The sequence below is a fragment of the Miniopterus natalensis genome, chromosome 20 (genome assembly GCF_054644295.1).
Source record: "Miniopterus natalensis isolate mMinNat1 chromosome 20, mMinNat1.hap1, whole genome shotgun sequence".
Lineage (NCBI taxonomy): Eukaryota > Metazoa > Chordata > Mammalia > Chiroptera > Miniopteridae > Miniopterus > Miniopterus natalensis.
Window position 1 is genome coordinate 27473336 of NC_142100.1, and position 25896 is coordinate 27499231.

At 52.4% G+C, this 25896-nt stretch overlaps 1 protein-coding gene across 4 annotated transcripts in view; it reads left to right on the forward strand.

Annotated features, from left to right (window-relative positions):
* The first annotated feature begins 1518 nt into the window (after positions 1–1518).
* Positions 1519–25896, forward strand: part of SFSWAP (splicing factor SWAP) — a 29010-nt gene continuing 4632 nt past the window's right edge. For 2 of the 4 annotated variants that reach the window (XM_087828523.1, XM_087828524.1), the window contains exons 1-13: positions 1519–1751; positions 4219–4388; positions 4959–5090; positions 7323–7408; positions 7918–8143; positions 8988–9097; positions 9980–10115; positions 17037–17277; positions 18145–18276; positions 18800–18893; positions 19829–20000; positions 20689–20919; positions 21890–22080. In XM_087828523.1, the coding sequence (XP_087684649.1) occupies positions 1534–1751; positions 4219–4388; positions 4959–5090; positions 7323–7408; positions 7918–8143; positions 8988–9097; positions 9980–10115; positions 17037–17277; positions 18145–18276; positions 18800–18893; positions 19829–20000; positions 20689–20919; positions 21890–22080 (2139 nt within the window). In that variant the 5' untranslated portion in view covers positions 1519–1533. The other 2 variants (XM_087828526.1, XM_087828525.1) reach the window with 2 other exon arrangements.

Here is a 25896-nt window from a genome sequence, read left to right on the forward strand (position 1 = left end):
AGGTGCCCCCAGTTTATTTCCGTGGTTCCCCATGGACAGACTTTGCGGTCGGTCTTTGGTTACAGCAGATGCGCCCGCGTGGACGACCCCGCACACGCGACCCTGCGCACATTAAGCGTTATCTCCACGCGGGCTCGGCCTGGGGAGAGCCCTGAGGCTCAGCCATTGACTTCACGGGCCCCTCCTTCCCCCCCGCCGTGAACAGCGCCGCCGGACCGTGCATCTCGGCGCACACCTCGGATTACTCCCTGCGATGCGCTTCTGGAAGCAAGTGCTGGTTAAACGCATTGTAACTTTTAAGCTGCTGCGGGTCCATTTTACCAGGGCCGCCCCGGGTGCACTGCTTACGGGGTGGGCCTCTCGGCTGGACTCTCCCCAGGTTTTCGGGGTTACGTTTTGCTGTGGAACCCCGGCCAAGTGACAGCTTCTGTCCACAAGAGATGACAGTGGTCACCTCAGATCGACAGAGCGACCTCAGGGGACGGAAACAAGCTTCGGGTAGTTTTCTTCAGCGACAAAGTTCCAAGCCGGGGCTCGGCCGGACCTGAGTGGAAGGGGCCGGGATCCAAGCCGCCCGGGGGCGCTGGGAGAGCAGAGCCCCGGTCACTCAGAGCCGGCCCGGGATGGCAGCTTCAGCGCCCCGCTCAGGGACTTAATGCACTGACCTTGACCCCCTCCCCCTCGAACCCACTGGAAAGTTCAAAGCAGCCCAACCGCACAGCAATGGCCCGGGCAACCAACGTGGGACGTCAAGTGACGAGAGAGACCGAGCACGGCCCCCCCAGCCGCGCGGGGCACCACAGGCCCCCCCGAAGTCCCCTTGCCCCTCAGGTTCCCAGTCCCGCACCTCCAGGAGCCCCGGTCCTCCAGTGTCCCTGCCCCGACTCCCCCGTAGCCCAGTCCCCCCGGTCCCAGACTCCCCGGTCCCCCAGCGTCCCTGCCCCCCAGACTCCTCGGTACCCCAATCCCGCCCCGCAGGCTCCCCGGTTGGGCCCCAGTCTCCCAGTTCTCCATCCCTCAGGAGCCCCGGTCCCCCAGGAGCCCCGATCCCCCAGTCCCCAGTCTCCAGTCCCCGGCCCGCAGCGCCCAGGCCCATAGAGCCGCGCCCCGGCCCACGCAGCACCCGCCCTCCTCCGGCCCGGCCCGGTGCGGGTGGCGGACGATCCGGCGCCGCACTTTCGTCGCCGCCCCTGACAGCTGCCTGAGAAAAACGACCCTAAGATACGCGCTCTTCCCGGAACACGAAAGCTCCCTCCGTGGAGGCGCCTCCGAACGTGAAGGGCTGGAGCCGACATACTTTCCAGCGGCTCCCACGCCGGCAAGGGCTGGCGAATCTGCCGCACCCGCCCGCCGGAAGTGGGGCTGCCCGTCGCCGGAAGTGGCGCGTCCTCCATTTTGTTTCCCGCTATGGCGGCGGCGCCCAGCTCGGGGCCGGGATGCGGCGCTTCTGACTGAGGGGGCAGGCCAGGCGGAGGCTTCGGGGGCGGCGGCGCGGCGCACGACAGGGCCAGCCCGGTCTCCGGGGACGCTGTCATGTACGGCGCGAGCGGCGGCCGCGCCAAAACCGAGAGGAAAAGTGGCGCCAAAGAGGAGGCCGGGCCCGGCGGCGCGGGCGGCGCGGGCAGCCGAGTGGAGCTGCTGGTCTTCGGCTATGCCTGCAAGCTGTTCCGGGATGACGAGCGGGCCCTGGCCCTGGAGCAGGGACAGCACCTCATCCCCTGGATGGGGGACCCCAAGATCCTCATCGACAGGTCGGTGCCTCCCCGCCCGTCGATCCTCCCCTTCCCGCGCCCGGTTGTCGTCGTCTGATGTTGACTTGATGGCCAGGCCTGGAAAAGGGGCTGTTCTGGAGCCAGCGGGGACCTGGGGGACCCCCGCCCCCGCCCCCGCAGCCCCCTGGCGTTGGGAGGAGGAGGACGGTGAAGCCCCCCCTAAGGCTCAGGCTGGAGTCGCTGCCGCGTCCGTGGCCGGAGGGGTCGGCGCGGGCCCCGCGGCCCCCGGCCCCCCGCACCCCTGGCGCCGGACTCCGGTTGACCGCTGCGCGCGGCGGGAGCTGCCGGAGCCCCGGGCCCCCGGCCCCGCGCTGGGCCCGGTTAGGAACCTCGGGGACCCCGGGTGGTCGCCCCGAGCCGCGCGTGGCCCCGGAGCGCCCGCGCGTTGTGTTGCGGGCCCGTGACGTTGGTGGCGCGCGGCCCCTCCCCCAGCCCGGCCGGTGCCGTCGGGCGAGTCCGGCCGATTCGGGCGCTGGGCGAAGATGCCGGTGGATTGCAGGCCCGGCGACGCCGCGCAGACGCCGGCCTCGGCCGTAGGGCGGGTTTCACCGTCTCCCGAAGGGTGGCACCGGGTTACATGGCAGATGTGCTTCTTTTCAAATCAAACCTGCTCCCCAGAATCACCCTGCGGGCAGAGGGGTCCCGGGCCGGGGTTTCTAAGGCTGTTTGGTTTGAAAAGGATGGCGGCGTTACATGATGTAGGTCGTTTGCTCCCCACGCTCCCCGCCACACCATGTGTTCAGTCCCCCCCTTTTCTTATCCCCTCCTTGGGCTTTTTGTTTACTGATTTGCTGGTGGGGTGTTGTTGTTTTTTGCCGCTTTGGCAACTCCATCCACACCCGGGGCCCGGACTGAAAAGCTAACAGTGACCAACCATTAGACTGTGGAATACGCTCTTGGAGTGAAGGAAGCCCATCGTTTGGGACGATTAAAACCGGATTCTGCAAAGCCCGGGAACTGACCGTAGGGCTGACCCCTGAGCTGGCCGGATGGACACGTTAAGGACCCAGTAGGCCTTTGCCACCCCTGACTTTCCGTTTGGAGTTAGATCTAGACAACAGGACGGTGAAGGGAGGGCAGGGCGGCCAGGTCAGGTCCGGACCCCATGGCTCCACGCTCTCCAACGAGCTCTGCCTTTGCACCCCAGTCTCCACCGGAGGATGTGACCTGAGCTGTCAGTCAGCTTGCTCTTGCCCAGTGTTACCTGTGATGTTTACTGTTGGAGTTTGGTAAACGGCGCAGTCTGAGCTCCTTGTGCAGTTTTCCGTGTCATTCTGTTTATGATCGAGTCAGGTCTTCCAAAACTGGTGGGGAGCAAACGCTACGCATGTACATGTGTAATATTTTTAAATAATGAACTACATTTGTAAGTTAAGGAGGTTTACGTTAAAGGGAAAGTAAATTTGGAATCTAATAAAATGCAGTCACTTCATACCCTGAAATTTTTGGCCTGTAAATGTCTTCCTTGGGGTCCTTATTCAAAAGTCGGCATTAAAACATCAGGCGGACTTTTGTTGGTCTCTCTGCAGTCACTTTTGCGACCCTAAATCTGAGTGTTGACGTGAAATTTCACTGGCTCACTTGGTGGTTGTTTGACAGCTGGACATTGACAGTCCTTCATTAAGTCGGTTGTGTTAAAGGCACAGCAGGAAGTGCTTGTCTTACTCTTAATTGGCCAAAGGACCTGTTGGTCCCTGTGGCACATGGATGTGTGTCATGTATGTTATTCCCTGGGGTTGCAAAGTCCAGAAGAAAATACTTGTCCTGCATCCTCTAATAGTTTCACTCTGCGCCCAGTGAACCTCCTTAAACTGCACGTATATGTCACTGTTCCTATGTATGTGTGTCTCTCTATCACATAACCCAGCACTTATTTCCTCAGCCAAGTGGCTAGGGGGCGAGCCTAGCCAAGATTTTACCTCCCATGGACGCAAGTTTCTTTGGTGAAGATCTCTCCTGAGAGTTCGGGACTAGCAGAGAGAAGCGAGGAAATTGCGACCCTTTGGTTCTTACGGATAGGTATTTATGTATTCGGTTTGTGTGAATGTAAGCTATGATATTTGACTTTTCAGAAACTTTTTTTTTTTTTTTTTTTGCAAATGGCATTGAATAGTTGACCAAACCATAAACGGTAAGAACTGCCAGTGAAGTGGATCTACCATTTATGCTATTAAAGGGTTATTTACCTTTAATTACAACTTTTATCATATTGTAGTTTTCTACAATATAGATTTTGTTATGATAACTTGAGTTTACAAGTAGGTGAGATGTGACTGGCCAAATTAAATATAAATGTGAGAACAGTTCCTATGTTCGTTTTAATACTTTTATTTCTTTATTTTAATTGGTAAGTATATGTATACACATATGTTTATATATGTAAGCTCACACACAAACCACTGTAGATGTTAACTTCTTTCCGTTGACCAGCATGTTCCTATTGCAGATATGATGGGCGCGGTCACCTGCATGACCTTTCTGAGTACGACGCCGAGTATTCCACCTGGAACAGAGATTACCAGCTCTCCGAAGAGGAGGCGCGAGTAGAGGCCCTGTGTGATGAAGAGAGGTATTTAGCCTTGCATACGGACTTGCTTGAGGAGGAGGCGAGGCAAGGTACTGCTCAAGAAAGACTCCTTAAGCAACAAACGTTTTAAAAATTTTTAAGTATTTAAATTTACTCCCATTCATTTTTTTATACTCACTCTTTCTGATATTATCTTGACAGTACCCAGTGGATTGGAAAAACAGGCGTCTTTGCGTTCTGGGAGGACCTCAGGATAGTTTATATATAGAGCCACAGAGAATTGTCCCAGCTTTTGAGGGCAGACTGGGATTTGACAAAACAAAAACCAAACTCTTTAACTGTTCCTCTTTAACAGTATCGTATAAACTAAAATTGGTGTTCTTGTCTTTGCTTTAACCATCTTTAATGCAGTTCTTAAATCCCAAATTTCTCAGCAGGAAGAAATTTTCCACAAAAGTCGTGTATTCTGCTGTCTGTGGTAAAATGTACTGGCAGGAGTACATATTGATAGACGTGAAGTGGGAATTTTTAAAAACATTCTTGCCTTGAAAAGAGGTTGAAAAAGTGTATGCTTTACTGATAGCTACAACTTTAGAAACATATGAAATTTTTCTCAGTAAATTTCCATTTTGTTAATAAAATTCTCATTTTTATTCAAGAGGAGGAATATAAGCGCCTGAGTGAAGCCCTAGCAGAGGACGGGAGCTACAATGCAGTGGGATTCACATACGGAAGCGACTACTATGACCCGTCAGAGCCGACCGAGGAAGAGGAGCCTTCTAAACAGAGAGGTGCGGGGAGGAGCCGGGGGGGAAGGGGGGGCAGTGCCAGGCAGGGCGCTGTGTGTGAAAGTGGGCAGGCCTCCAGAGCACGGCCATGGCCCTGAGTCCTTGTGACATCACTGTGACACAGAGCATTGGGGGGCTCCTCCTTAGGGTAAAACAAAGCTGAAACTAGGAAGCGACTTGTTGATGGAGATGGAAAGTGAACCTGACTCTTGTTATCTGTGCCGGGTCTTGTTTTTCCTGTTTCTCTGATTCAGGGGACAGGAAATACCTGGATTCTAGAAACTCACTCCAGATTCTCTGTTTCTAGATTGACAGATATGCATTGATACCTGTCTGCAGTGGTTTGTTGTAGGGGCATTGATAGCATAGGCCTTGCTACTTCGTATCCCCTCTGCAACTGAAACCCTGGCAGGTGTCCCGTGGGAGGACCTAGACACACACACTGACCACAGTGTTTTAAAGTAATATTTACGTAGGATTAAAGATTTCAAATTCACATTTTTCTGGCTCAACTGTTGAACTTTGCATATTTAAAAAAAAAAATAATGCTGCTGAAAAATCGACTGGTGGAACAGACATCCTTAGTCGCTTTGGTGGGCCCTGTGATCACCATCGCTACAGCCCAGCATAGTCATCAGTCATTAACTGTCGGGGAAAATGCCACAGGCCTGCAGCACTGAGGACGGGCCACTGCCTAGAAGATATTTTGTGGAAAGGGAGGGAGAAGTTCTACCTTAGAAACCCATTTGGATGTTTATACGTCCTACAGGGACTTAATTTTAGAGCTGAGTGTGGTCTCTGGGACCTGATTGGTTTCTACTTACCTAACAGACCTAGCAAGTGTGAAGTGATGATGGCAGTCAAAGGACAAAATGCTGTCAGCCCTGCAGGTGCACCTGCCCCGGGTTCTCCACCCTCAGCGAGGGTGTGATCCTCATAGGACAATAGGGTGTGGGGTGGGCCTGGGCATCCAGTCCCCTGCTGCCCTTTCTGCCCATCCTGCTCATCACTTCTCAGGCAGAAGAACCACCATTGCACTGCCCTGTTCTGTGAGCTGCTGAAGGGTTTTCAAATGTAATTTTCACTGTGTTCCATTAAAGCCCTGTTAAGGTATATAACACCTGTGATAACTCTTGGACTTTCACTGGAAATGTTCTTGCAGGTGTAAGAAGTGAACACTCACTTCTTCATCCAGATAAGTTACTCACTATAGGGTCCTAGGTAGCTCAGACCTCGTCCTGTCTCTGAGCCCTCTCCGTTACATCTGCTCCAGATGCGTGTTGTTTTGGATCAGAGGGGAGGAGTGCACAGTCGCCATTTCACAAGGGAAGAATTGAAATTTACGAAGGCTAACCGTCTTTTGCAGGACCCAGCGACTATCTTTGGAAAACTCCATACTGCTAATTTCTTAACCTTCTAGGTTAGAGATCAGCAGATCCCGACCAAAGGCCCAGTTGGCACATTTCTGTAGTTTTATTGGACACAGCTATGCTCGTTCGTTCACGTGTCATCTGTGTGGCTTTTGTACTTCCATGGCCGAGTTGCATGATTGAGACGCAGACCATGTGGCCCGAAGAGGTGGAAGTACTTACTCTGGCATTTTACCGACGGAGGAAGTGGAAATGGAAAGGGTACATTTTTTGTAAAAGAGGCAGTTTGCTTGGAGGAGATGTCTTGTAGTTACACTCAGGGCAAAGCTTCACAGTTCGATGGGGAAATTCAGTTTTCTCAGGATTGAGCACCTTGGGCTATGTCTGACACCCTGGGGACTCAGAAGTATTGTGGCAGGAGCCTCAGCAACACTTGTCAAACACACAGACCAGAGAGGCTGGGAGGAAGAGGACTGTACTGAGTGCCTGATAAGTGGAGCAGTGAGGTGCAGGCATTCATGTGTGTTGTCTCACCCAGACCTTGCCTCGGCCCTGGGAGAGGATGCTGCTGCTGCTGCCTTTGTGCAAAGGGGGAAACAGTCGGGCCCTCGCCCAGGGTCCAAGACCTAACGATGACCTGGTCCCGGGTGCACGCTCCTACCACCCCCTATCTTGGGGATTTGCTGACGTGGTTTTACTTGTGGTGGAATAGATTGGGAAACTGGGAAGTTTCTAGAAGAACTGCTAGAAAAAAGGTCAAGAACCCGCTAAGGCCGGGCGCTGCACTCCCTGTGTGGTGGTTTACTGTGGTGGGTGCCGCCTCTCCTGGGCATGGTTCTGAAGTTTGTGTTTTCTTTTTATGCAGAAAAGAGTGAGTCTGAGAATGTGGAGGAGAGTGAGGAGCCCTTCGTTGCCCCTTCGGGACTGAATGTGCCGCCTGACGTAGAGCTGGTACGTGCATTTCTCCTCAGTCCTGTTGGTCATGGTTACTCTCTGTGACGGGCTGCTTGTAGGAGAGCCCGGCAGTCACACCTGTGTCACAGACCCACACTGCTCCAGAGTCACTTGTGAGCTAACGGAGGAAAACCAGGGTTATTTCTCTTTTATTTTCTTTCTTTTAATAAGGTGATGACTTTATTTGGGGTTCACCTATTTATTTACTTTTATTTTTGGGTTAATCTTCACCTGAGGATATTTTTTCCATTGAAGGAGAGAGAAACATCGATGTGGGAGAGACACATTGATTGGTTGCCTCTTGCACACGCCCCACCAGGGATCAAACCTGCAACCTAGGTATATGCCCTGATGGAAATGGAACCCGCAAGCTTTTGCTGCGCAGGACACTGCTCCAACCAACTGAGCCACCTGGGCAGGGCAAAACTAGGGTTATTTCTGTTTTGAGGCCTGCAGCCAGTGGCCAAGAGGAAATATTGATAATGTGAATTTGTGTTTTCTCCCAGCCGCCCACGGCCAAAATGCATGCCATCATCGAGCGCACTGCCCGCTTCGTGTGCAGACAGGGGGCGCAGTTTGAAATCATGCTGAAAGCCAGGCAGGCCCGGAACTCTCAATTCGACTTCCTGCGCTTTGACCACTACCTCAACCCCTACTACAAGTTCATCCAGAAGGCCATGAAAGAGGGGCGCTACCCGGTGCTGGCCGAGAGCAAAAGTGATGAGAAGCAGAGTACGTGAGGCTTTGTTCCCTTTACCCTGTGGGGGGAGGGGCTCTGAAAGCGCAGAGGTGGTTCTCATGCATGCCATGGGGGCCTGCACCTCAGAACCCGGGTGTCTGTGAGACCCTGCCACAGGAGGTGATAGACCTGATGCCACACACCCTCCCCCTCAGTGTGCACATTTGAAGCTCTTCCTGAGTTGGGAGAGATTAGATTCTTAATTAACATTTTTATGGTTGGGTGAAACATAATTAAATGCTGATGCTATCAGAACAGACTGTCTAGGTTGAGGACTATCCCCTCCCATTGGCTGCGGGGTGTTTCTAGGAAAAGCAGTGCACTGCCCACGAAACTGGGGCCCGAGCCCACACCTCCCTTCCCTTGTGTGCAGAAGCAACCTGCCGACTCCACTTTCGCTTTCATTCACCTCTCCCTTGGCTGTGGTCCTTATGACAGTGTCCAGATTTGGAATTCTCACAGTGAACCCCATTTTGAACAACAGTCACAAACAGCGGTCTCTACAAATGTCTGCCCTTGAAATTTTTTCTTTTCAGCTGAAGTGTGATTTTCAAAAGCAGTTGTATAAATCCTCCGATGCTCTCACGGTCACCATGTGTGTTTGTGGTAGATTTTAAAATAACTGTTGCTATTATTTTACATTTCATAAATCAGTAAGATTTTTGTCTTTTTTGGTAAAAAATTGAAATACACAACAGCTCTGGACTAATGAAAGCTGGTGGGAAGTCACTGGCTGGGTGCACTCCACCCTCCTTCCACCTGGCTTCTTGCTGGACACCCGGTGGCCGCGTTACCTTCTCTTCCCAGCGCCAGTCCTGAGCTGTGCGTGTCTTTCAGAGTCGGGGGTCAGCTCTGACGAGGACGATGACGACGAGGGAGATGGGAGTTACCTGCACCCGTCTCTCTTCGCTGCCAAGAAGTGTGACCGCCTGGAGGAGCTGATGAAGGTGCTTGTCTGTCGAGCCTTGTGCACCCCGTGGCGAGACCTCTGCTAATTTGATTTCAGGAAATTATTAAGCAAGCATTTCTTTTGTGTAATTGCTGGGTCTTACTGGATCACGTGGAGGTCTGCTTTGCATTTTTGTGTTTTGTTTGGTGGCAGAGGGTTTACTTTATTTCTCTTTTATCTCACCTTGTAAAATTCATGAGCAAATTATTTTCATTTGTTATAACTGTGCCGATGGGATGTTTACAGTAAGGAAAGTGCCGGCTGAGACATGGAAGTTGTTTTGTTGTGCAGAATTCAGCTGTCCAGAGTGTGTGCTGCTGGAAATGGTCTCTTACCTTCACAGCAACATCACATGTTACCTAAAACCACACTTTTCTTCTGATCTTCCCTCCTCCTGTTGTGAAGGAGTCGCTCAGCACGGTCATGTGGTCGGGGCACACACATGCGCTCGGCGTCACACTGTGTGGCTGACCCGGGAATAAAAGCTGCTGGTGATTAAAAATCGGAAATTTCTCTGAGAAAGGACAGAGTTTCCAGTTGTGGGTGGATTTGGATGCTCGCATTGTATCAGTAGCAACCTAGTTCTGGTCCATCCTCCTCGCTTTCCTTAGCGGGTATTAGGAAGATCAATACCATCTGTCTACTCAGTTCCTCCAGGAATTGCAGTGAGGTAGAATGCTGGGCCAGTTGGGGCGCTCCTGCGCGTGTGTGTACAGGTGTGTGTGTGAGCACATGTGCATGGGCAGATGTGTGCATGTACTGAGGGTGTCCTGAAGCGTGCATACTGTGTTCTGGAGTCGAGCTGAGCCTCCTTGCACAGAAGAGCTCTGTTTGACTCGGAATAGGGGAGACAGTGTGACCGTGCTCCCTTCTTCTGCAGCCTTTGAAGGTGGTGGACCCGGATCATCCCCTTGCCATGCTGGTCCGAAAAGCCCAGGCCGACAGTCCGGCCCCCACCCCTCCCTCGGCAGATGGCACAGCTGGGCAGCCCTCCCAGGTGGAGTTCACCTCTGACTGTGAGTACCTCGCTGTGCGCCTCCCTCCCGCCTGCAACAGCTGCAGGCTTAACTAGCAGGTGTCCCAAGAGGTGTGGAGGCAGGCAGTGCAGGACTGTTAGAGGTGCCATCCTGAGCATCCGGCCTTGTCCTTGCGTTTGTCACCACGTGCAGCATCAGCTCTGCATTCCCTGAAGGGCAGGAGGTGGCAAGGGCTGGAAGCAGATCTTGGCTGACACTGCCCCTCTTCAGAGACCTCCCAACAGCCATGCCTGGGGACTTCCCTTAGCTCTCCTGGGCCAGGATGGTGTCATGGTGCCATCCTGTCTTGCAACAGGGGCTGGGAAATGGGCTTCCCGTTGGACGTGTGGTTGCCCTAAACAGGACCAGAGCCGTGTTAAGAATGGGGAGAGTGGACCCGCAGTGTTGTCTGTCAGTCGCTTCCTTATAAGACACATGCTCCTTAGAACTAGTTATAGCTCCCGCTTCCTCTCACTGACTGTTGTCTTTGGTCTTTAATTATTCATAGAGGGCAGAGCTTCAAGTTCTTTCCAGGAAATCATTTGAAAGTATTTGACCTTGATCTCACTCTCCCGTCTTAAGTTATTTCCTTCAGGGATTAACTATTGAAGGAGAGAAGAGCCTGTAGCAAAGCCACAGAACTCGTTTATTCAGCTCCTCACATGGAGATCTGATCTGATGAATCTGCCTAGAAAGCTGTCTCTGTCAGAGGTTGGGGAGTGGTCCTGAGATGAATTCTCTCCTGCAGTGTAAGCGGCTCATTCTCGGGACCAGGCTCAGGCTAGCTTGGAGCTGTGCCCTCTCGCCCATCCCTGCAGCACTGGCACCAATCATGCATTGCTGTTGCGTGCTATTACGTTTCTTGACTTTAAACGTAGTTATGCGAGTGACCTAATATGTGTGTCCTAACAAACCTCTTAGGGAGCGTAAGTGGTTTCTTTACACAATTAGACCAAGTCAGGCCGCATTTCTTTGGGTGTTGAAAGCAAAGAGCAGGTCTGGCCTCACAGTGCACTGCCTGTCACTTGCTGATTAAGTCGAGCAGCCGAAGCCCAGTGCACATGTCAGGCTCGGGCTCTCCCTGGGCTGAGGCATCTGTACATCCCTGGCACCCCTGCTCTTGGCTGAGTAGAACGTCTCTCTGGCTTCCTTGCTTTTCAAACTTTTCTGAAGCTGCATGCATTAAATGCTGTGTCCTTGCACTTCCACTGGCTCCTGAGGCTGTTAAACTTTGTTGCCCAGGGAAGGAATAGATTCAGGGCAGGTGACCATAGCTGATTACCTTCTGCTCTTATCACTTTGCATGCATGCAGCCAAATGTTGAGGTTGGTGATGCTGCTTCGTGTCTGTAAACCCACAGGGCTGGGTGGGAGAGGGTTAGGCCCAGCAGTGGGGCAGGCTGAAAGTGGCTGCTGCGCAACACGTGGAGTCACCACGAGATCCAGAGGGGTTGCTGGCTTCAGACGGCTCACTGTAGTCCCTCCTGCAGGGCCCCGTAGGCCAAGATGAACTGTGGGAGACTCCCTGCCTGGTCCATGGTCCCCAACCAGAAGAGCTCCAGCAGGGAGCACAAGTTAGTAACTATTGCTTCCCCTCAGTCAAAGTTGTTTTCATATCTGTCTTTTCCCTCATACAGTGGGAGAGTGACAGGGCGTTCGGGGGTTGTGCCGGGTGTTCCGGTTCAGGTTTTGGACATGTGCCCTGTGGGGACCAGCCTCTGTCTAATCTGTGCAACCCAGCAGAGATGAAGAGCCTGTGCAGGCAGGGCCATGGTGGGTGGGACGTGGTTGCCCTGCAGGGCCAGGACCCAGGGTTTCCAGAGAAGCTGGAAATCCAGAACGTTTAGTGACAGATCAGCTTACAGATGTTGGCAGTAAATTCACATCTTGTAAAAAAACAAGACATACAGCAATCCAGGCACTGCTCACAGGTGCCCCCGCATCCAGCCTCTGCTATGCAGGCAGGAGAGGTGGTAGTGCAGAGGCAGTGAGACCGAGGGTAGCACAGAGCTGATTGGTAGAGACTGCTCAGCTGCGGTCAGCTCTGCTAAGGCTAGGGCAGGAGGGAACACCTGGACTCCAGGTGGTGAAGAGATGGAGACCTGGGACAGACCCCCTTGGGGGACTTGGCTGTGAAGAGAGACAGGGACAGTGCCTAGTGGAGCACAGCGTCCCTGTGAGAGCACTTCTGTGAAATGGGCCCTCAGGGTCCCCTCAGCAGTGCCTGTTCAGGACCTGGGATCATAGGGAGAGGTGGTCTGATCCTGTTTCCAGGAAGAACCATGACTGCAGCGTTGGCTGTAGGTCAGAATGACACCTAGCAGAAATGAGTGTGAACACCTGCATGCAGGCTCTCAAGGTGTTTGCTCTTACTTGTGGTTAGCCTTTGGTTAGCTAGGAAATAGTGAGAACATGAAAAGTTTGGAACTGTAAAGGGAGACATGCCGTCAGGCCATAAAGTGGGCCGTGGCCGTGGAAGAGCTTGCAGGGCCTAGGACGTTGGTGGCTGAACAAAATATGCTGTGTATGGCCTGAAACATCTTTCACTGTGAAGCATGAAAGTGAGCAGCCAGCCCGTCCTGAGACGTGGGGCTGTGGCCAGACAGGGGTGTGGGGTGAAGTGAGCACAGGCCTGGTAGCCAATTATGGGTTCACTTCCGGTCACTTTCAGGCTTTCACAGCCACTTTGCCGCTGCCAGCCCCGCAGCCATTTTCATAAGCAGCTGACCTTTATTCTGCTTTTCCCAAGGACTCGGTTTCATTTCCGCAGAAACAATAATACTTTCTCACTCAGATTTCATCTGTTGGCATAAATTTTCATTAAATACGTTATTACACTAAGGTTAACTGGAAAAAGTAGTTTAAGAGAAAAACTGGTGGTAAAAGCAAAAAGGCCCAGCTGTCTACAGAGGAGCAGTTGTGTCCTGGTGTGGTGGTGGTCAGGGTACCACACACCCAGCCCAAACCAGGAAGCTCTGAGGCAGGACTGATTTTGACCCCAGATAGCGCCCAGTGAGAGAAGTGCCTAAAAAGGGAGGTGCACCAGCTAACAAAGGAGCGACCTCCACCCCTTATCCAACAGCAGAATCTCTTCCAGGTGTGAGTGCCAAATGTGATACCCCCCGGAAATAAGGATACTTTAACAGATAAAGCTTCATCTCTTTTAAGCCAACAGACACATTCAACTAATGGAAAAAATAAAACTGTTGAGAAAGCAGAAAAAACTGCCTAACATATGAACAGCTTTTACAGTCCAGTTGGAAGCAAGAACTAATATTCCGGTAGAAAAACAGCTTTCACAGTCAAATAAGAAACAGTAATCCAGTAGAAAACAAACTGCAGTGTGCGTGATCACAAGGTTAAGTGGCCAGACCTTCTAAAGGCTGGCTCTCGCTCCCCACTCAGGTGGCATTATGCCTGCGACTTCAGGAGCTAACCTCCACCGGAGGTGACATCCTGTTCCATGGGCCAGACCGTGCAGACGTGACAGGAACGGGACTTCCAGCAGGAAGTTGCACACGCAGGCATAGAACATATCAGAATCATAAGTCTTAGGGCAGAGTCAAGGTTTCTGGGTTGTTAAAAATGTTATTTCACATATGCAAGTTGAAATTCTTAGGAATTGAAGAAATTAAATAGATGCAACCCAGTGGTGGGCTGTTTTTCGGCTGTCACAAGGCAGGGAGCTTGTTGGCAGGTGCTCATGTTCTGGGTGTAGATGGGGTTTGTGCACAGTGTGGAGGGCAAGCTGCTAGCATGTGTCAGGACCCAAGAGGCACAGGCCCCTGATCCAGGATATCTGCTGTAATCTACAAATACATGTGTGCAGACGGAGCTACAAGAATGTTCCCTGTGAGATGTGCTGTGCAAAGGAGGGCTGTTGGGGTGAGTGTGCGTGTGCTCACGGTATGCGGGGAGATTTGTGTGCTCTGGGGATGCTCCAAGACAGTGCTGGGTAAGGGAAACGTCCCTGCTCTTCTGTGGGCTGCTCTAACAGGACAGTGGTGCTGTCAGAACCGGGCTGGCTCCCAGGCCTGGCTCGTCCACACTAACCTGTCCTGGAACATCTTAACTGCTCAGAAAAAAGGCAGGCTGATCTGATGCTTATTTTGAAACTAGACTAGTATCCTGAGCTCATTCTTTGCAAATCTGTGATTTCTATTTGCAGTCCCCAGGCTGTTAGGACAGCTCTCAGGGACAGCAGTCCCTGCGCCAGCTTCCCCCCATACAGGCCAGGCTGCCCGCCCGCTGGGCCCATCTCAAGAGCTTGGAGTCACCAAGCTTTCCCTTCTTTTTGAATTAGTAGGTATTTAATAACCACCTTAGGATGAACGCAGACCTGCCTTGTTTACTTTTTGCTGGTCAGAGATCTTCCTAGATTCTGGCAGCTGAGGAAGAAAGGCCTCCGTCCCTATTTTAAATGAGTTTTATCTAGAGACTCCCTAAATGTAGGTGAGGAAAACTAGAAAGCTCTCATTTGTTTGCCTGACAATGAACTGTTTTTCATGCTCTTTATTTCCTGTTATGATTTAGTTTTCTTCTGCTGTTTAGCTGTAAATCCTTGCAGAAGGGTCCGATAACTAAAGCTAATTATGCTGGAAGCAATAATACTGAAATACTGCCCAATACTATAGCATGCAGCTTTTTAAAAATAAAGCAAAAAAAAAAAAAAGTAAAATGCTAACTTTGTTTTTTAATGTTTCATTCTATAAATAGTGTAAGTGAAATTAAACCACATGATGTGGCTAGATTTGCTATTTTCTTGGGTCTGTCCATTTTTTAAATGTGGTTTGACTATTGTGTTCATGACATTTTCTCTTTTTTCTGCAAAATCATGACCTTGAAGTGCTTGCTTACTTTCCAAGCCCTTTTTAAAGTGGCTTTATTGTCAATCAAGAGAAGTAGAAGAGCCCGACTGGGTGTGGCACAGTGGTTGAGCATCGACCTAGGATCCAGGAGGTTGAAGTTCGATTCCTGGTCAAGGCACTATGCCCTGGTTGCGGGCTCTGTCCCCAGTCAGGGGCGTGCAGAAGGCAGCCAATCAATGACTCTCCCATCATTGATGTTGCTATCTCTCTCCCTCTCCCTTCTTCTCTCTGAAATTAATAAAGATACATTTTTTAAAAAAAGAAATAGAAGAAAGTAAAGATAATACCCGAGACCCCACCATTTAGAAATAGCCATTTTAACATCATCAACCCAGTGGGAAACACTGAGGTAATTGTAGTTAAGAGGAAAAACAACTCACACTACAACCCAGAGGGAATCTTCACGTAAGTATTAAAAACTCAAAACTTCTTACTGTGAGGGTCACCAGTGAAGACTAAATAGTGGTTGGGGCAGGCTTTTCTAGAGGAAAGTTCATTTGCTAAAGAGAGATCCCTTTTAAACATGGGCTGAACTCTCCAAGTAGCACATCCCTATCTATAGCCAGTCCCCCTGAGTGGGTCTCCAGCCTGTAGACGTGCTATCCTGGGACACTGCAGAGTGGCAGCTGTGCTGTTCCGCTTGCTGACCATGGAACAAGCTTCCTTTTGTGGGGGACTGTGTTTTTTCACAGCAGGTTGTCTGGAGGTCACGGAGTGAATGGACGGGGCTGTGATGGCCACATGTGAGGCTCTGTCTCACAGGCAGAGCCCTCAGTTGTTGTTCCTCATGGGCCTGGCTTTTGTTCCTCTTGGGCTCTGGCTTTTCTCAGTTCTAACCTTGGGGGATGGGAAGGGCAGGAGTACCTTTTACCTGAGCGCCAGGGGCATGGCATTGTAGGGAGGTTTTGGTCTATTTGAGGTTTTTTCTGGAGAGCTAATAGGAAAGCACCCCGCCTGAAGCCTGAGATGAGAATGGCCAGAGGGGTCTTTTAGGAATTCTTAAAGATTATCCCAGGCAGGAAGTGAAGCCAGAGTCTTGAACGGAGACCAGGGGACAATTGAGGGAACCTGATGAAGGGAGAGAGGTTTCAGCCTGCTCTCTGTTCTGCTTCTGAAAGACCCAGACTGCTCTGTTGAGCACATGCTGCCTGCGGCAGGCTGCAGGAGCAGGCAGCTGAGGTTCCTGCTTCTCCGATGTGCTCAGCCTGTCGCACGCACTGTGTGAAAGCAGTGCAGCCTCAACACTCATACAGTCCAGTGGGTCTGGGCTTTTCAGAGGAAACTTGTTCTTCTCTGTAGACCTCAGGAAAGCTATTTTCATTCTTAATACAGACACGTTGTTTATCTTCCCTGAACTGGCTCCTTGCAGGGGGGTTACTCACCAGCTCTCTGATCCCCAGGAACCCTTTCAGTTTGCGGTTTGTCTTCTGGGAGTTAGGTTTATATGAGATTAATATGATGTGGAAATACCAGTAAATTGGTGCTGAGTCTCGCAGGAAGCAGCTGAATAAAGGTGCTGGGAGGGTAATTAGGCAGATCTCGGCCGTGGCGCAGGGTGGCTGCATCTCTGAGCAGCGCAATGTTGAGGACATGCTTGCCAATGTGCCTGACGCTCTCAGCGGCTGGGTTTTCCATTCAGCTTCACAGTGACACCAGTGTGAAGGCGTCCATGAGAAAGGGGCCTAGAGGGCAGGGCATCAGTGTCACTGCAGGGACACCAGCGCAGGGGACCAGGCATATGGAGGCAGGTCACACAAGAAAAGGGTAGTTTGCCACTTGAGAGGGTCCTTGTTCCTTGTCTGCATGCTCTGAGTTGGGGAGAGCGTGATTGGTCCAGGCCGGTCGGCATTGCCTGCTTCACTCTCCATCATCCCTGGTGCATCTGAACATTGCCTGGTCCTTGATGTAGGGGGCGGCCTTTCTTGTCTCAGAAAAGTGTAGACACGACGTGGTTGGGAGTGGACAGTGATGCGCTGGGAGGCGCCCCTCATGCTGCATCGTGAGCCTCAGCACCAGCCTGTCCCATGCCACTCACCCCAAACCTGTGTTCACAGCGACGGTGGCTGCCATGTACTACAGCTACTACATGCTCCCGGACGGCACCTACTGCCTGGCACCTCCCCCCCCGGGCGTCGACGTGGCCACCTACTATAGCACCCTGCCAGCCGCGGTGGCTGTGTCCAGCACTGCCGGAGTGACAGCCACTGCCCCGCCACCTCCCGGGACCACGCCACCTCCGCCCCCCACCACTGCGGAGACGAGTAGCGGGGTGACCTCTACCACCATCACCACAAGGTACGGTATGCTCCTGTTCCTGCAGGTGCTCTGGTGCACTGTGCTCTTGGGTGGGGGGGTCTTTGTAATCTGGGTCATGTGGACAGTCTCTGTTATCTGAGTATTTATTATCCAAATCCCCTAGTTACAGAATTGATGGGGCAGTGAAAACTGTCCTAACAAACACAGCAGTGAGTTCTAGGCACTTAGAGGTGTGTCCTGTGGAGCAGCCCCACAGCACCCCTGTCCCAGAGCCATCCTCACCGTGTGCAGACACTGCAGTTGGGCAGAAGGAGGCAGGTTTGTGGGGGTGAAGCTGCAGCTTTGTACAGTTGATGGAAGCAAGTCTTGTGGCTGTTGACAGAGGGGGGCCTGGCCATTGGACCAGTTGCTGGGAATTAACCAGCAGTGCCCGGACCCCAGTACCTATCATGGCCAAGAGTGGTGGCCCTCACATGTGGGGGCCGAGCAAGCACATGTGTCACGGGCACTCAGAGGCCCTGGGTGGCATCAGTGTGAAGAGAGGCTCTCTCTAGACACCTGCATTTCTGCACAGGTGACCCACTGTCAGTCATGCTAGCAAGTCAGATGGCGCACAGGATAGTCCTACAGCTGCTTTCATTCTTAAACGTAAAAGAGTCAGCACTTGATTTGTTCTTGTTGCGCCTAAGAATCAGCTCATGCTGGAGGGAAGTGTGAGGAAAGATGAGCCTGTTCTATAGCTTCCGTCTCGTTTTCACCGTTGGCACTGCTACTTTGGTTCCCGTTGTAAGTGGCTTGACTCCGTCGGTGTCATGAGTCATCCCGATGAACAGCTTGTGCGTGTGGTCTGCAAGGTGGTGCTTGTGTGAGGTGCCTCACTGTGACCTGACTGGCTCCCCTCTGCAGTGCTCTTGCTCCCGTGGCCGCCATCATCCCCCCGCCCCCTGACATCCAGCCCGTGATAGACAAGCTGGCTGAGTACGTGGCCAGGAACGGCCTCAAGTTTGAGACCAGCGTTCGTGCCAAGAATGATCAGAGGTGAGGTGGAGGTTCTGTGTGGGTTACGTTGATGGTCATTGGGGGTTGGTTTAGCTTCTTTTTTAAAAAAAAATCTAGCTGCATAATTTCTTAATTTTAATGCTTTTATTCCTTATATGTTTAGTTAAATACATCTTGTGATTATGCCATTAAATTACTTAGCGTTGGGGTGGTGATTTTTTTAATTGTGTTACCTAGTTTTTTCCTTATTTTGTGTTTTGGTTAATTTTTATTTTTTAATCAAGTAATGTTTTGTGCCCTGGGTAGTAAAACATGAGGTTGGGTTTACAGTGTGATGTGCCTGACAGGGATGAGCATTTTACCTCCCGTGCCTCTGTCTTCCTTGTCTATAAACGGATGAGGCGTCAGTGTGGCTGCTGCGCAGAGTTGTTGAGGTCCTAGTTGGCTATCATAATGTATCTGCGTCTGGCTTCCAGCAGGTGCACAGTCACCACAGCCAGTGCCGTCCCCGGGACCCATGCGTGTGTGGTGATGACCCTCTGGTGTCCTGTTCTGTCGGCAGGTTTGAGTTCCTCCAGCCCTGGCACCAGTACAACGCCTACTATGAGTTCAAGAAGCAGTTCTTCCTGCAGAAGGAAGGGGGCGATGGCACTCAGGTACCTGTTGGCGTGAGGCCGGGCAGGGTGAGCAACTCTGGTTTTCAGGAGCAGAGAGAACTGTTTGTTCTCAGGACGTATGCAAGTGGTGGTTGGTTTTACGCTTGTTTTTAGGTGTGCTATCCATTAGCGTTTGCTGACTCTAACTTTGCCCACCTCACAGTTGAAACCTGTTTTAAATCTGTTGAAAGTTTCACACACATTCCAAGTCATTAGTGATCAGTCACTTGTCCAGCACATTCTGAAGTACAATCCCATTTCTTCAGGCATTTGATGTTTCGGTTGGCTGTTTTTTAAGCACGTTTGGTGGAAGCCATGGACTATCCTGTGGCATTCACAGAGTCTTAGGTTTGTAAAGTGTAGCACATACGCCCACACCGGTGTGGCTACCGGTGCTGTCCTTGGTGGACGCCTGTGGCCTGGGCACTGCCCCCCAGCAGCTCCCCGCACCTTCCCTCCCACAGGTGTTCCCACAGTCTCTTCCTGCCCTTGTCACCCTTTCTGCTGCCTGACTCTGCCCTCTTCAGCTATGTGGACGCCCTGGCACCTGTCAAGCCTGTCGTGATGGAGAGCGCAGGGTGCATGCCTTATCAGTGGGTTTCCTCCCTCTTGTCTCTGGTTGCTCAAAATGAAGAAAACTGACTGTGGGCAGTGGGCATTGTTTGGTTTCTACAAGTGTTCTCGGTCATCGGTCCCCAGGAAAAAGTGGTGAACACTGGTTCCCACAGTGTTCTTCCAGGGGGTGCCTCCAACCGCTGCTCTCTCCACCCTCCTGTAACACAGCAGCAGGTCTGAGCTGGAGAGCACAGTCCTCACTGGCTCAGGCAGCCCATAGAACTGCTGCTGTCCATTGAACGATCTACGCCTGCCAAGACCCTGGTTTGACAGCCCATGTCCTCTCCTGAGGAGTGGTCTCAGTCCCTCAATGTCTGCAGGCTGCGTCCGCACCAGAGGAGGCTCCTGCTGAGTCTGCTCCTGACAAACCAAGTGACCTGGGGGAGGAAGGCGTGGCTGAGGACCCGGCCGACACGGGAGGAAGAGGCAGCTCAGGGGGAAAAAAGGAGTCTGCGTCCAGCAAAGCCACCCAGGATGGGAAGCTTGTGAAAGGTACGCTGTGCCTGGCCTTCCGTTCACAATGAGGGGCTCTGGGTTCCTGAAGTGAGGGCCGGCTCCAGGCAGTGCTACAGCTCCCTGCTTGTGGACCCCGGGTCAGCGCAGGAATACACTTGCTTAGCATCCTGCTCTAGCAGGTTAGAGGGCACCTATAGAATATTTCACAGGTCTGGGTTGGGAGAGCCTAGGGGCTCAAGTGTCGTCACCGACAGTCACAACCCCCCGGAACCTGCTGTGTGACCCCAACTCCTCTTCCTTCTCAGAGGCAGCTGGTTCGCACTTTATGTAGTTGGAATTTTTTAGAAATACCTGTTTGCACTGGAGTCACATCATATGCCAACTTAGGCAACTTCAGCTACATGCTGCGCTCAGGAATTGGTTGTTTACAGATACATTGACTTGTCCTGCACTCAGTGTGCCCCTCAGTGTGGCAGCTCCAAGATGGAGCTGCAGGATGAGGGTCCCTTTGTCAGCACATGGTCCTCACCGGGGGCCACCCTGCCTCACTGCGAGTGGTGTGCGTGCAAACAGTCCCCTTGACAAGGCAGGGTTGCTCACTGCCCCAGGACCCCCTTGAGACGTTCCTCTCACCAGCTGGGGCTCGTGGATGGTGGGTCCCAGGAGGATTCTTGCTCTGTGCTTCGTTACCTAAAAGTGTCACCATTTCACCTTTTCTCCATAGCTTCATTTGCTCCAATAAGCTTTGCAATCAAGGCCAAAGAAAACGATCTACTTCCCCTGGAAAAAAACCGCGTTAAGCTAGATGATGATAGTGATGATGATGAAGAGAACAAAGAGGGACAGGAAAGCGCTAGCGCTGCTGCAAACACGGACCCCGTGGTGGCCCCGCCCTGTGTGGTTGTCGAGGAGAAGCGGCCCCAACTCACCCAGGAGGAGCTAGAAGCCAAGCAAGGTTGGTCAGGGCATGTTACACTTGGTGGTTAATTTAACCTGCTGAGCTGGCAGTGCTGAGACTGCCTGCCAGGGTCTCCAGCTTCAGAGTCGGAGCCACTGGAGTTGGCGATGCTTTTGCGCTGTGGCAGGACCGTTCTCCATCAGCATCAGGCAGTGCCAGGGGCAGCTTGTGTTCAGAGCGTACCAGGGCCTATAATGGAGGCACCTTTTTGCTAAGGTGGCAGCCTCAGGGCAAACGCTTGCACTCCCATCTGGGGCTAATGTGTGACTGAGAGGTGGGAGTCTTTCTGTAAGGCTGTCTCTCAGCAGAGCCCTCGGGCCCCTGATGGTGATACAGGCCCAGGCTGCTCTCCAGGCTGTGGTTCATCCTTACGGGTCACGACATGGCCACTGCCTGCCTCTGCTAGGCAGCCCCAGCCTCCTGCCTCCACTGCAGAACAAGCAATGTTCTTCTCTGAAGTGGTTGGCAATTGCTTTTCATCTGTGTCTGTCCAACTGGGTGGTGTAAGTCACTCTGTGTGCACATGAGCAGGTTGAGCCGCGGTTGTGGAAGGTCGTGTTTTAACCACAAGGTGCCTTCCTGTCAAGACTTTGTGCTGAGCTGCTCATGACACATATCAGCTCTGCACTGTGTGTGAACAGTGTCCTAGTGTGTCACTCACCTGCCGGGGGTGTCCCACACCTGTGTCTCAGAGCCAGCCCAGGTTCCCACTGTCCCTCATGGGAGCCCATCCCCGGCTGACTTTAATTTTGAAAGGGAAACCTTAAAATGCTACTAATAAGCATTACAAACTAATTCTCTCAAAGTTCTGTTGGTCCAGTTTCTTTACCTGTCCTGAAGTTCCTGTCTCGTCATCCTCTAAAGTAACTGTGTTGAGGTTCATGACCCTTGTGAAAGTATAGGTAGGAAGGTTTTGGTGGAATACTGCCTGCTCTAAGCATCATTTTTTCTTTATTTATTCCTTAAGCAAAGCAAAAGCTGGAGGACCGACTGGCAGCTGCTGCCCGGGAAAAGCTGGCCCAGGCGTCCAAGGAATCGAAGGAGAAGCAGCTTCAGGCAGAGCGGAAGAGGAAAGCTGCCCTGTTTCTACAAACCTTAAAAAACCCTGCGCCAGATGCGGAGCTTGGGAAAGTCGAGGAGAGTCCCTTCAGCGTGGAGGTGAGTGCACGGAGGTCCGAGGAAGCCGTGAACGTGGACTCCTCCAGCTGCTCAGCTCTCCGGCCTCAGTGGGGCGCTTAGCAGGGGGTGCTGCTGTCATTGTCAGAGACCTGGGCTTCCAGGCCCCATCTGTGGGCTCTGCTTTGTGGCTCCCTCACAGCCCCTGCCACCACCAAGCTCCTGCAGAGGTTCTCATGCAGGGATGTGTGCAGTATCCCAGCTTCAGTCAAAGCAGGTCTTCTTTCAAGAGGGGTCCAGGCCTCCCAGATGCTTTCTGAGCTGTGTGGGGTCAGAGAAGCTGCCCTGCAGGGCTGCTGACTATGCCTGCTTCACTTCTCAGATGACCCCACATGTCAGTGTAGCTGCCATCCCTCCTCTGCAGCAGGCCCTGCACTTGATCTACTATGATCACAGTCACATTCCTACGAGCCTGGGCCCTTATTTAAAACTGGCTTTTGCTGCACTTCGCCTGTTGGTTGGTTTTTCTGTGGAAAGCAGCATCCTGTGTTCAGATGATCAGCGTTCTGTGAGGCCGAGTCGGCTTTCTCACCTCAGAGTCAGTCTGAAATTCTCTCAGGAATCATAGCTGGGGTGGGTGGAGGGGCAGCAAGGGTGTGTTGTGTGAGGTCCCATCTGTGGGCCCTGCCTGAGCCCCAGCCCTTGGGGACCCTGCTCTTTGCTTCCCCAAGGTGCATCCAGGCTGGGCGCCACTGGGCCGCCCACAGCGGAGAGGTCCAGGGAGAGGCCCATGCGGGTATTGCCTGGCTCCAGAAAGACCTCGCTGACACAGAGGTTAAATTTGAGCAGTTGACGTGGTCACTAGCACACTGATGGCAGAGAAAGGGGCTTTTGACACAGTAAGGGAGAGCCGAGTACAAGTCTCTGCCACCTTTGTGGCTGCAGCTACAAGAATTACATCGTAGCCACGGGTGGGAGCTGGAGACTGGGAGTGTGCAGACTGCTTTCATTTCCTTTATTGTCCCAATGTCACGCGTGCCGTGAATAAAGGGCTTAATTAAAAGCCATCTGCACACGGATGCTTTACCCGATCATATCACATGCCGCATCTGTATTTCCAGTGTGACTGTTTTAATGAGAACTCGTCCCCACCACAGTCATTCCTCTGTCCTGCGTTCCCGTCTGCCGTGTCACCTGTCACGGCCCAGGTCACTGCCTCGTGGGCACAACAGGCTGCTGCTGTTTGTCCCCTCTGTGGTCCCCACCTCTCGTTTTCCAGCATTTGTTGGGAATCTGAGACAGAGACGTGAGTGTTTATGCTTCTTGTTAAATCGCTAGGTCGATCCTGCTGGGTGTCTAGCGGGAGAGATTGTCGCTACTAAACGATTTCAACAAAAATGCGATGGCACTAGCAGACGGTGATGAATGCCTTTAATTGCTTTGAAACAAAAATACTTGAATTAAATTGGCAATTGTCATAAATGAGATTCACGCTCGGAAATATTTCCAGCCTAAAGTAGCTTCTGGAGACGGTGCCTGACTCTGCCGAGCATTCAGGTGCAGGACGCCCTGACCCCAGCCCACAGTGCAGGGTTTCAGCTCCCGGAGTGGTGGAGACTTAGTGGTGGGCCCCATGGGAGCCGACCATCTTTGGTGTCTGCGTGTTCTTACTCCAAGTGGAGAGAAACCAGACATCCGAAAGTGCACCTTTTGAGTTGGTATACGATCGTTCACACAACAGGCTTCAGGACACTCTTTAGGTGACAGAAGTGTGTTCAAGTTAATGATCCTGCTGAGTTTACAGGTCCAGCCAGAGTTTGAAAAGGAAACAGGAACAAAACCAGCATGTTTGCCAAGCCTGGTACCCTCCCAGCACCAGGCACTTTAGGTTGTGATGAGAAGTCTGTTTCGCACCCAGTGACCATAAAATCGCACACGGTCGACGCCGCGCACGAGCATGTCCACCAGGGTGCTGCAGGCACGGAGCAGCTCTGAGGTGATGAGCCGGTGGGGATGGCCCGGGCCTCCAGGAGACAGAGGTGGCCTATGGCCTGCAGCCACCTCCATCGGAGAGGGGTTTGTTGAGGACTGGGCTAGGACGAGGCCTTGAGCAGCCACCCCTAGTTTGGAGAGGTGACAGACCCCAGGAGGCTTGATCAGCTCAGAGGGTCTGTGGAGGAAGAGGCAGAGTTGGTGGCCCGCGAACGGATGTGGGAGAGCCTGGCCTCGGGAAGCAGGCAGATGTAGACGAGAGTGTGTCGGGCCGACAGGAGCCCAGGCCAGCCAGATGGGGGACACGGCACCAGCAGAGCAGGAAGTGGTCAGGTCGTCCTGAAAACCGCATCCACCACACATCTGGCAGTGGGGCTGCTCCCGGGCAGCGGGGAGGACACTTTTCCAAGTGTGAAGCCTCGGACTTGGTAGACGATCTCGAGTGTGTGCAGCTGCCCATGTTCTGGTTGATGCTATTTGAGACCCACTCCGCCTGCTCTCCAGAAGTTCCCTGCCCACAGTGGGGACCAGTTGCTGTCCGTTCCAGTGCTGATTTGTGAGCAAACACATCGTGGTGACCAGAGGACGGATCGGAGTTATTGCCATATTATTAGAGCAGGGATGGCGTGCAGTTTACGCTTACGAATGACTCATTTCTCAAAGGTTCCCCCCTGATTTCTCCCAGACACTCTGGCAGCCGGCCTGTGTGCTCCCTCCCCCGTGATGATTTCTACTCTAATCACTTTTGCTGCAACGTTCATATTCCGTCCACTGTGTGACGGGCTCAGCCAGGCGCCTCCCGACACAGCCACGCAGGCGAGGTCTGTGCTCACCAGTGGCTCATATCCCATTGAATTAATGGGCAGTGGAGCCTCTGTGGTTAAGCCACAAGTAACATTTACATTGAAACGTATTATTTTTTCAGGATTTGTCTCTTCCAATGTGGTAGCCAGTAGCCACACATGGCCACTTAAGGTTAACTTAATTAAAATTAAATGAAATTCACAGGCCACAGTGCCTGCGCTCAGGCCCATCGATGCCAGGAACTCTGGCTGAGGAGCTGGTGGGCTCTCTTCTGTTCCCATGTGATGGCTGATGGCTTGGGGCTTTGATTGTACCTGTTAGAAACCCCCACTGCCCTCAGGTAGCTTTCCCCGGTCCACACTCGGGGTCAGGATGTCACAAAGGTCTGTCTCCAGCTCTTCTGCCCAGAGCCCACCTTCTGGGCTGAGGCACAGGTAGGGGTCTGCCAGCTCCTTCCCAGGCTGAGGGTGGGTGGCGGTTGTTTTTGCAGGGTTTGGGTTTGGTTTGCAAACTCACTTTTTATTTTACAACGTGACGTGGACCAGTGTTCCTTGTAAAAGGTGAACACTGTCTGGCCACCATATTGAACCAGGGCTCTGTGGTGGCCATTCCAGTGGTTTGTGACTCCTGTCTCTCCTTCAATAAACTTTTGCTTTCTCTTAAAAAAAAGTCAAGAGCAGCATCTTTTGTTTGGGCTTCCTCTCCTCTCGGTGGCACAGACGTTCATGAGCACTGAAGGCTGAGGTCTGGGGGTCTCTCTTGGTGCAAAGTCGCAGTTATTTATTTTATTTATTTTTTTAAACATATCTTTATTGATTTCAGAGAGAGGAAAGGAGAGGGAGAGAGAGAGATAGAAACATCAATGATGAGAGAGTCATTGATTGGCTGCAGCCCACAACCCGGGCATGTGCCCTGACCGGGAATCGAACCCCGATCGCCTGGATCCTAGGTCGACGCTCAACTGCTGAGTCACTCCCGGCCGGGCAAGTCGCAGTTATTTATAAGAGCGAGTGCGGCCCTCTCAGCAGTGTCTGCTCATCCTGTGGACATGGGGGGGCCTTC